General features: G+C 30.4%; 2 protein-coding genes across 2 annotated transcripts; both read left to right on the forward strand.

The window, feature by feature from the left end:
• The first annotated feature begins 1165 nt into the window (after positions 1-1165).
• Positions 1166-3335, forward strand: LOC126666989 (CASP-like protein 5B3). The gene is made up of 3 exons (XM_050359928.2): positions 1166-1616; positions 2677-2809; positions 2911-3335. The coding sequence occupies exons 1-3, from the start codon at positions 1486-1488 to the stop codon at positions 3103-3105; spliced, it is 459 nt and encodes a 152-aa protein (XP_050215885.1). The 5' UTR covers positions 1166-1485; the 3' UTR covers positions 3106-3335.
• A 3221-nt stretch (positions 3336-6556) lies between these two features.
• On the forward strand, positions 6557-11101 carry LOC126667099 (WAT1-related protein At4g08300-like). Its single transcript, XM_050360065.2, has 8 exons — positions 6557-6745; positions 8643-8898; positions 9030-9092; positions 9376-9492; positions 9579-9813; positions 9897-10055; positions 10134-10285; positions 10364-11101. The coding sequence occupies exons 2-8, from the start codon at positions 8690-8692 to the stop codon at positions 10524-10526; spliced, it is 1098 nt and encodes a 365-aa protein (XP_050216022.1). The 5' UTR covers positions 6557-6745; positions 8643-8689; the 3' UTR covers positions 10527-11101.
• Positions 11102-11801: the final 700 nt, after the last annotated feature.

Below are 11801 nucleotides of genomic sequence, written 5' to 3' on the forward strand. Positions count from 1 at the left end.
GAACTAACTCACACTTAACTATTTAATAACTACGATATATACTTCCTATTTTTTTGACAATTAACCTGCAAATAAATTCAACGCATTCAGAGACTGCGATGACCCAAATTGGGGTTAAATTACCTAAAAATAGAGTATTATCATAATAATGATGTAAAATTAAAAATTATTGTTTTTAGTTGAAATTTAAAGACTACGATGACCTTTGGTTATTTTCCATTGATGTTTATGAAAAATGAATCCATTCCCTTCCACATGTTTTATTTTGGAATAAATAGAGGATTTTACTGCAACACTAAGTATTGCATTGCAATCTCAAGTATGTAGCTTAAATGTGAATATTTTAATAGACAAATAATTAATCAATTATTACATACCTCTTTATATACAGGAATGAAAAATATTAAAGTTCTATTGATAATAAAATAAACTCAAAAAATTGCAAACTGTCAATCAAGTATCACGTCATCCACTAACGAGAAATAGTTCAAATGGTACAACCACCATACAGAAACTGTTAAGTTCGTGAGTTCAATTCCTCCCACAAATTCTCATCCGTTTTTAATTATAAAAAAAAAATCACAACATTTTTTTAAGCAATTGAACTAGATCTAGTTGATCGTGCATTAGACTCATAATGCACTTTACTAAGATCACAATTGCAGCCGTGACAATTTCAATTTAAATTGCTCAACTAAATTATGAAAATTATGTTTTTATTCTTTAACCATTTTGAAAATAGTTTATTTTATGTGCATGGACAGTCCGTCCATTTCACTCCAACATATCCATTTTAAAATTCCATCATTTTCTTTCTTTATTTTCTAGTTTGACCATCGTTAATAGTTTTTGCTAGTTTGGGCTATTTCATTAAATAACTATTTTTGCCATTTCTTCAAAGACTAAAATCTAGAACCATTCATAATTCTCTCTAGCCCTATATTTCTTAATTTTATAACGAATTTATTCCATCTACAAATATTACAACCTGATACCCGTAATAATTTTAATCTTTACACCGTTACACACACATGTGGTAGACATTAAAACGGGTATTAAAGTATTTAACCAAAAAATTGAGGAGTAATACAATCTGTGTTAAATAATATTAATACCAGTAAATTGCGTACCGCTGTTTTATAAAATCATTATCGTTTTATTTAATTTAAACTTATTACTCAAAGTCTCAAGACAACACTTCGCTTTACCTGTCCCCATTTGTAATAATCTCTTACAATTCTTTTTTTTTTTAATTTCACAATCTTCTTAGTTGCTTCTGCACACAAATTTAGACTTACCCAGAATAAATTTTTTCCTTAATTGTTCAATTTCTGCTTCTGGGTATCTTAAAGACCGGTTCTTTTCACTTGAACGGTCTTTGGTTTTTATGGGTTGTTGTTTTGGATGATTTTTGGGAGATGGGTAGGTTTGATTGATCAATTTCAATTACAAAGTTGATAATTTGTTGGGGTTTTGGTGGAGAAAATGAAGGATTTTGCTGGAACCCCAGGAACTTTGACTGCCCTTGTTTTGAGAATTTCTCAGTGTATTTTTGCAGCTGGTTCTATCACTGCAATGGCTACCACCTCCACCTTCTTCAATTTCACTGCTTTCTGGTAATTATTTTTTAATGATTTAAGCTGCATAATTTTGTGCTTTGATGTGCTTAATTGATGAAGTCAAAGCTTTGCAATTAGCTTATGTTGAAGTATAATACTTATTTAAATATGCGTTTTATAGACACAAAGTCCACAAAAATGAGATGATATGTTAAAACTACGAAGTCGAAGTTGCTTATAACATTGAGAAGCTGCATTGATTGTTGAATAGCATCATTTATCTACTATTTTCTGATTGTTTGTCTTGCTCCGAATTGATTGATTGGCAGCCAATTTCTTCTCATATGCATGACTGATGTAGCTGAAAGTAAATTGATTATGAATGTTTATTAGCAATCTAGCATGGGGTAGACTGTTTCAACTTGAAGAAGGTGCGAATCAGATATAATCATCAGACTGCGTGATGCGAGAAACTTAACTGACTGGGCTTAAATAGGCCTAATTACACAAGTGTCTACAGTAGTAAATATCTGCTCTATGCAGTCACATTTTTGTTTGAGTTGAATTCTTGAAAAGGAGTGTGTTTGTGACTGTATGTTTTATAGTTGTCTCTTAGTAGACACTTTGATAGATTTACTTGACTTTTAATTAATGAGATATGGAAGTACCTTCATCTCCTTTTCTAGTTGCCATCGTCTTGTGCTATAAACTTAGCTGTTGACTTTTGATTTTGTGCCATCTTATCTGTAAGGCATCGAATACTTCATAGTTCGTAGTACTACTGACAGAAAACTTGCTAATTGTTGGTAATGCCTTCTTATTTCCCACAAAGTGTTTTTGAAATCATGTCCTACTAATTTTTCGATGATATTTTAGCTATGGCCTCTCAGTAGCGATAAAGTTTGACCATAAAACTGCATATCATATTATGTACTCTGTTAATCTCACTGCCCTTATCAGCATCTTAGCAAGAATTTTGTAAAAATAGGCTATATTTCTGTAAAATAATTGATTCAGTACTGCAAGAATACTTACTGTATTGCCAGTTATACACAAACCAGTTAACTTGTGTTTAATTTTGCAACTCATACTATAACTAGCCAAATTCTTTTTGTAGCTACTTGATAGCTTCAATGGGTTTACAAGTCATATGGAGCTTTGGCCTTGCATTACTAGACGCTTATTCCTTGGTTCGAAAGAAAGCTCTCCACAACTCCATCTTGGTCAGCCTTTTCGTAGTTGGTGATTGGGTCAGCCTTTAGAAATCCTTCAACGGTTTTTGTTCTGTAATTTCATTATAATAGCTGTATCTTCATACCGTTTTGTCATTTTAACAGATGTTTTACAACAGGTAACAGCGACATTGTCTCTTGCAGCAGCATCTGCCTCGGCAGGAATCACTGTGCTCTTATTTCATGATGTTGGACATTGTAACTATTTGAGCGAATGCCAAAAGTACCAAATGTCGGTTGGATTGGCCTTTTTGAGCTGGATAGCCATTGCCATGTCATCTCTAATTATGCTATGGATACTGGCTGCAGGTTAGCAACTAGTTTCTTGTATTCATTAATGAAAACACTTAAAATGTCATCTATCATTCATTATAGAAATTTTTGTCATTCCACAGTGTGAATAGAAAAGAAAAACAAGAAGAATAGCAAAACCATACCCAAACTGTATTTTTTTACTTTATTATTCTTTCTCTCTTCTGCCAAGAGAGCTAAAGATGAGTCGGTGAAACAAAACGAAAGACAAATTTTTCCGGGTCGATGATAATCTCTTGTACTCATCACATTATCACATCATATGCATCTGATTATAACAGCTAACTCTATTTTCTGTCCCACCATGAATTAGCAATACGTTGCTTGTTTTTGCATATATTAATCCAAGCATATGATTACAAGGGATAGTGAATGCTTTTGTTTGTTTGCACCAACAGCCGACCAAGAAGTTCATATTTATGATTTGTCTTTGCCAAATATTGTATTGCTTAAATCAATAGCTCTCTATCATTACTGAACCTGCTATCTAAAAATAAAATAAGATAAAGCGAAACCATCATTTATGCACAGTATTCCGGTATAACTGAGTTTATTGACCGAACCAAGCCAAAATTTGTGTTTGATTTGATTTTCGATTAATTTGGTTCAGTTAAGATATCTAAGGCATTTGGTAATTCGATCTCATTTGGTTCAATTTTCGGTCTGAAATTACTGAAATAGACGAATGGCCGAATTAATCTAATTATATATATTATGTTATTTTTGTAATTTAGAGTAATTAAGATATACTTGTAAGTTTCTATAGGACTCAAGTTTCCATTTATCCCCTAAATTTATGTGTTGAGAAATTAACACCAAAATTTATTTCATTTTCTTTTATTAATAATTAATGTAAATAAAAATTGGTTATCCGGTTAACTAAAATAGCCGATTAATGAAACAAATAATTTTTGTGGTTTGATTACAACTCGGTTTCTACATTACCTGGTTACGGTTTGGTTAAAAAAAAAACTAAAAGAAATTTGGTTTTGGTTAATTTAGTTTGGCTCGGTAACTGAACCGACCGATGCACACCCTTATCTATGCATTACCCTTTTCTTAAAGCTATCTGTGTCTAGTTGGAATCATGTGGAAACTGTCTTTCCATATTTTATGGTTTTTTTTATGGAATTCCATATTTTATGGTTGAAAAGATGACAATGTGCCATTTTAAACTGATGTTTAGTGTTATGTAAGTGGAACTGTGGAGTTCTGGTATCCATAATTGAGATACACCTCATAATGAGAAGATACCACACCTGCCCACTAACTAAAATTTAAATTTAAATTTATGTTTAGGCAAAAGACGCTATTATAAGATATTTAATAGAGGGTCATTTTGCACCTTGAATTTGACACAAAACATCAAATAAATTCAAGTTCGTGACTTAAAAAAAACACATTCAAACTTCTTTTTTGGCTCTTGGCACTTGAGCTCGAAATTGTCTGATAAATTTCTATTACCTCAGCTCGATTTTGTATGTAATGCTCCAATCTTTTCTGTTACTTCATTTGAAAGGATAAAATAAGCTAAAATGCTAAGTTTGAAAGTGGTTTTATAAGCCACGAGGTTGATTTTATTTGAACTTTTGTGTGTGGGGCAAAATAAATCTCTGTTATTTGTTATTATATAAATTGTAACTTAAGAGTGTAGAGTAAGTTGCTAATCTGTTGTGGTGAAATCTTATGTAAAGTATTACTCAAATTAGATCCTTCTAAGATTGTGATGACTTGGTATACAGTACTAGTGAGTTGATGTAAACTGGTAGGAATGTTGAGAATGAATATGAAAATAATAATGGGAATGATAGGAATGAGATGAGAATGTATTTTTTCAAATAATGTGGAATGAAAATGAATTTGATTTTTTATATTCTTGTATTAATATATAATATTAAAATGAGTTAATTTTAAATAAAATATAATTTAATAATTATGTGACAAATTAAATATGTATGTAGACCGTCCTAGTCCGAGTTCCAGAATAATAAAAAAAATTACACTTCCACACAGATGAGGCTGCAAAAATTAAAAGTCTTCTGAAACAAAATTGGCGTGTTATTATTCAGCATATTCACAAAGATGGCAATCAGTGTGCTGACAGAATGGCCGACCATGGCCTTTGTGAGGAAGTAGCCCTCAAAGTTTTCTACACTATACCTGCTAGTATTTCTAGCTTAGTCTCGGAAAATAATGCTCGAGTTTCACTACCCCGCATGTGTAGATCTCTTTAGTATTCCTTTGACTTTGGCCATTCTCCTTTCTATCAAAAAAAAAAAATGAGGCTGCAAGATCTTAAATTGGCAAAATAAATTGACTAAAATAAATGATTAGTAGAAACCCATCTCTATATAAATTAAACATAGATGGAAAAGTGACAAATTAACAAAAATAATAGCAAAATTAGAAGGGTGAGGGTTTCACTCCATTATTTGGTGTTTACTTGGTTCATTTTAAAGTACTTTTTACAAAGTTAATCTTCTGGTAAGTATAATGGTTGAGAAGCTAACTACCTAAGGAGTTCAATATAAGTTGTTTGTTTTATTTTTTATTTCTCAAAAAGTGTGAATATGTAAGTGATTCAAACATTATTTAAGTGTTGTCTACATAATTAAATAAAGAAAAATTTGATACTTTAATAGTTTGATAATGAACAGTACAAAGATTGTCGGTTCGATTTTAATATATAAAACTTTTAGTTTCATTAAAAAAGGATATGTATTATAAAAGAATGCTGAAAATTACGAAGAAAAAAGACTATTGCAAAAATGTCCACCCAAATCAGAAAAGGAACAATTCATAGATAGAGAAAATGGATGATACGTTTTGAAATTGACTAATTAAGAAAGAAAGCAATATTTAAATTAAAGCGTCGATATTAAACTTAATTTGAGAAGATGACAAATGATAATTATACAAAATGACACACCTTAATACCCTTTTAAAGATATTTGATCAACAAATTTTTAAGTAAAAAGCTGGGGTCGATAAATTAGATTTCTTGCTGTCAAATATTATAAAAATCAAAATAAAGTGTTTGATACAAAATTAAACTAAACAATTCAATAATGAATAAAAAGAACTAAAATTAAAGAAAATCTCAACATCAGATTATTGCTTGGAAATAGGATCTTCTTGCTCTTCATAAATTTAACTTTACTGGTTGTTTGGAGATTTTTTTTAAAAAAATTATCTTAAATTTTGTTTGATACGCCAGATTTTTCCTTTAAAGATAGTCACCAAATGGTACCACTTTCATTTTCATCAAACACGTGAACCAATTTTTTTAGCTAATTTATAATTGTTGACTAATTTAATTACTGTTATCACTTCAAAACAACCTCTTGATTTATGCTATAATTATGCCTTTAGTCATGTACAATTTGACCCTGGATAAGAGGATCAACTATGTACAGTCTTCAATATACAAGTAATATACATTAATTTTGCAACTCTTCTTTTCACTCATTAATTTAACAACTAAAAATTATGGGTTTGTAGTTTCTATTTTCCTTTCTTCTCTTTTTTCCCCTTTTATATTCAATCTTTTAAGAAGCTGCCAAAAGGGTGTTAAACTGTGGAGATAATGGTCTATAAATACTAAAATTTGAGTCATTTTCTCCCAAATCTTCATACTTTAAGGTAAGCATGCTGAACCCACTATAAGGACTAACAATTTTTTTATTTTTTTGTATATATATATATATATATATACAAACACATTATAGTATATATCGTAAGTTAGATAGCACAAACACTTCACTTGATCTATATTTTTCGTTTCAGTAATGTGTCGAACACTAGGCATTCGGAACACAAAACTTTGATTTTAACACGAAAAACTTTAAAATAACTCTGTTTTGACGTATCTGTGTCTAAGTATCCCATTTATCTGTATTCGCATCCGTTCTGCCTAAATTGTAAGGATTTATAAGATTATACAAAGTATTTAATTTATTTTGATGGCTGAATTTAAATCTTTCAAGAAAAAAAGAGTATTCTCATTTTGATATTTTTTAGAATTTTTCAGATTTAGAGTATGTTTGGTATAATTTATTTTTTACTAAATTCTAAAGAAATTATGTTTTGTATTGATTTTATTGGAACTCCTTTGAAATTTTATGTAATTCTATGAAATTAATTGTATTTAGTTTAAATTCTTGCCAAGTTGATTTAATTTGCAAATAAGTGATGAGTTTTTGTTATATGATGATAGGAAATTATCTAATAGATAACAAAAAAAGTGATAAGTATAAAACTTGCAAAATAATTTTCTAAAAAGATAAAAAAAATTATATTTGTGAAATTACTGGCTTTTTTTTAAAATACTTTATATATATTATAATTTAAAATTACTGACTTAGTTAAAAGATCTTATTGTATTAAATTCACTTTTCATCCAAAATAATTAATAACATTATAAAAAATTAATTTATTTTTATTTTTTTAATCTATTTACTTTTATGAAAACTAAATAATTTCAGGGATGAAATTAAACTTTAATTATAAAAATCACATTATTTTAAAAAAATCAAGTAATAAAATTAATTAATGGAGGGGGTGACATTGACTTTGATTAAAAGTCATGTTAAAATAAATTAATTTTTCAAATATCATGGGACTTAGTCAGTTTGACCTAATCTCGGGAGGGTTTCATACTTTCATTAGTTAACCCAAAACGTTAATCTCTTCCTTCCTGCTACTTTAATCAAAAGGGAGTTATAGCTTCAATAATTTTAATCTAGTTTTGAGAAGAAAAAAAGTAATTTAATCTAGTGTAATAAAATTAGCATTAACAATTTTTTATTTTTTTGAAAGAGCATTAACAATTTGAGTTGTCCCAATATTGAATTTTTTTATTTTTTATTATACTTTTTTTTATTGAATTATTATACTTTAAATGCTCTCATTTAAGTTTTTGGCAAAAATACTTTTATTTTTTTTTTGGATACTAACAATTTGGATAATATTGCCAGTTTCAATGGATATCTTAATTCTAATCAATTAGAATTTACTAATTAGAAGAAGTGTTGGAGTTATTTTTAAAACTTTATAAAAGAAAGTATATAGCATTAATAATATCTCTAAATTCATATACAATTTAAAAAGATTCTGAAAAAAATTCTATACTTATGTGACAGAGAGAATAACTCTTTTTGAAGTCTAAAATGTATTTCTATAAACTTATATAGTGTTTAAGTATATAACTTTAAACATATATATTCTATACTTAATGTTTTATTTCATGTGTCAATCAAACAATTTTTGAGACTGAGCTAGAATTGCTTCCAACATATTAGAATTGGAATAAAATTATTGAACTAAATTTTTTTGTTAGATTTTTAAGAAGCTGAAAAAGTTTGAATTTTGGTAGGTAGTAAAAGTCACACAAGATGTGCTTACTGGTTTGGTTACTTAATACTTTGATAAAGAACATGATACTAAATCAGCATGTCACAAGAATCAAAATTAATCTGCCCAATTGGTCCATTTAATTATTTTATTTATCTTCATAATACTTTCATTTGTGTGAACAAAGGTTTAAACACAAAGAAGAAGAATTGAAGTGATCAACAAAATTAATTCATGGCAATGAAGAGCTGGTGCAATATTGTGCAGCTTTGCAATAAGTTTAGGCCACATCTACTGATGCTTCTTGCTCAGGTTGGCTATACATTTCTTTACATCATCACTGAAGCTTCCTTCAATCATGGTATGAATCCTCACGTCTACGTAACTTATCGACACGTTGTCGCTAGTGTCGTGATAATTCCTTTTGCATACTTTCTTGAAAGGTAGTGTGATTTCTACGATTTTGTATATTGTCGAGCTTTAGGTCTACTCAATTTGTCACATAATATATACATTTTTCATTGATGGATACTCGAATTTGATGAGATAAAAATGACATTATTTTTGTGTGCAGAAAAAAGAGGCCAAAGTTGACATTAGCCCTTTTTGTTGAGATATTCATTCTATCTCTCCTTGGGTGAGAGAAGTGTTGAATTTCTTGCTAAACTATAAATTTTTTATATAACGGTTATTTTTACATCAAAGAAGTGTTACTTTAGAAATTATAGCTTGGAAATCGAGTGGTTAGCCAACTTTGTCGTTGGCACGTAATTGAAACTAAAAGTTCAGCTATCAAAATATAACAAATTGAATATTGATAACCACTATATAAAAGGCTTATAGTTAAGTAACGTAATTTTTTTTTAACCCGATAAGAAGATGCAGGAGAGTTACTAACAGTTTGTTTTAAACAATGACAGGGTGAGTTTAACACTGAACATGTATTTTGCAAGCTTGAAATACACATCGTCAACTTTTGTTGCATCAGTACTTAACACAGTAGCTGCCGTGACTTTTGTAATTGCAATTGCACTCAGGTTACAACAACTCAACCTACAATTTCCTAACACAAATACCATTCTTTCAGACATATCTAAAAACAATATTATTCTGACGTATATAGATTGGAGAGTCTTAATCTTCGAAATCCTCGAGGAATCGCGAAACTTCTCGGGACTTTGGTCTCGTTAGCCGGTGCAACGACTATGACATTATATAAGGGTCCTATAATGAAACATTTTGCGCATGCTCCTATACATATTCAAACAAATTCTGCCACCGACCACGAGAACTGGCTAAAGGGTTCGATTCTTGCTGTTGCAAGCTGCATAACTTGGTCGGTCTGGTATATTATGCAGGTTCAATTCGAATTTCAATCTTTTTATTGGTCCAAAAAATGCATATATATGCAGTTATTTTGCTTATTTGCTTGAATATTCAGGCAGTGACATTGAAAAGGTATCCTGCTCAACTATCGCTTACTGCGTGGATGAGTTTGGTTGGGGCGGCACAGTCAGCTTTCTTCACGGTAATTGTAGTACATAGAAAAGCTGCTTGGACAGTGGGGTTCAATGTCGATTTGTTGGCAATTGTATACGGTGTAAGTGGTGTTAGAGTCCGTTTATTATGCTGTCGAATTCTTAAAACGCGGTACCTTACGCTAAATTATAAATCGCAGGGAGTGGTGATGTCTGGTGCAGTAGTTTTCATTCAGCTGTGGTGCACAGAAGTAAAAGGACCAGTTTTTATTACCGTGTTCAATCCGGTTTCGACGATATTAGTTGCACTTATTGCATACTTTATTCTCGGCGAAAAACTGTACCTGGGCAGGTAATTATAGAATTAGATAAGTGAATTATGAAGTTAAATACATGAACTAAATTTTTCAAAGATTTGTGTGTTGTGCAGCATCATAGGAGCTTTCGTCGTAATCTTCGGATTATATTTGCTGTTGTGGGGTAAAGAAGGTGATCAGCCATATAACAGCAAATCAAATGATCAATCGAATTCGACTTACGATGGACAAAACGATGCTTCTATAGAAATTAGAGTAGCACCAGCTCATCCATGACATCTAAATTAATCCTCCTATTAACGATCGATGCCCAATTAAGATCTCCGAACATTTGTAAGATATTCAGAAAAGTGAGAAAACCACTCCTGGTGAGCTAACATGAGATAAGCATTCCATGTAAGAATATGCTGCTTGATTCGCAGATCGCCTTCCGGTAGCTACAGACCTCATGGCCGCTCTTCCCACATTCGTACCTTGCCATGCTAACAATTGAACTCAGCAGCGTTCCGTACTGACTCCACCAAACCATTCTTCTTCGACCAGACTGCACTGTTCCAGTTAGACCAAAGGTTCCAACCAACAAACCATGACAGCTAAACAGACATCATCTTGTACAAGAACAGTCATCCAATTCTGTCTCAGTTAATTAGTTCAATTATTGCTATAATTTTTGTTTATATCTCTGCATTATCGTTATGAGATTAATTGAATTTAGCTTCGTAACTCCATTACCTATGGATCATTAGCATAATAAGAGCTCACATGGCAATGGTTCTCCGTATCCATAGCTTAACTAATTATCCTATATTTTTATTATTAATAATTAATGTTAATAAAATTAAATTTGGTTATTCAGTTAACCGTAATAGCTCATCGAACTAAATAATTATTTTAGTTTGATTAGAATTTGGTTTTTGTATATTTCGGCTATGGTTTAACCTTAAAAAGGTTCAGTTTTGGTTAATTTAGTTTGGTTGATTATCGAACCGACCGCAGTAAACCCCAACCTACGCATACCCTTTTCTTTAGGCTTTTCATAGCCACTTTGATCTTTGTCTAGTTGTAATCATGCGCAAACAAATTTCCATATTTTATGTCTGAAAAAATAAGAATGAGCCATTTTTAAACTGATTTTGAGTGTTAGTGGAACTGTGGAGTTATGGTAGTATCCATAGTTGGGATACACCTCATAATGAACAGGAACAGTCCTGCCCACTAACTAAAAATGTATTTTATGTGTAGGGAAAAAGATGCTATTATAAGATATATTGCAATAATAGAAAGGGTTAATTTTATAAAAAAATCACGATCTTTGCACGAAATTTCATTTTAATCATAACCTTTAAAAGTTGACATTTAAAAACATGATCTTTCATTTTATTTTAAATCTATTATAAAAATAAAATTCGGTGTATTTTTTCTGACAAAAAATTACTAATCCTACATACCCTAGCCGAAAGATAATAATATTTGGTGTCGATTTATAATTTAGGTCTTTAATTAATGGTTTAATGAAGAATTTAGTCAAAAAAATACACTAAAATGATAGAT

This window comes from Mercurialis annua, linkage group LG2 (genome assembly GCF_937616625.2).
Source record: "Mercurialis annua linkage group LG2, ddMerAnnu1.2, whole genome shotgun sequence".
NCBI classification, from domain to species: Eukaryota; Viridiplantae; Streptophyta; class Magnoliopsida; order Malpighiales; family Euphorbiaceae; genus Mercurialis; species Mercurialis annua.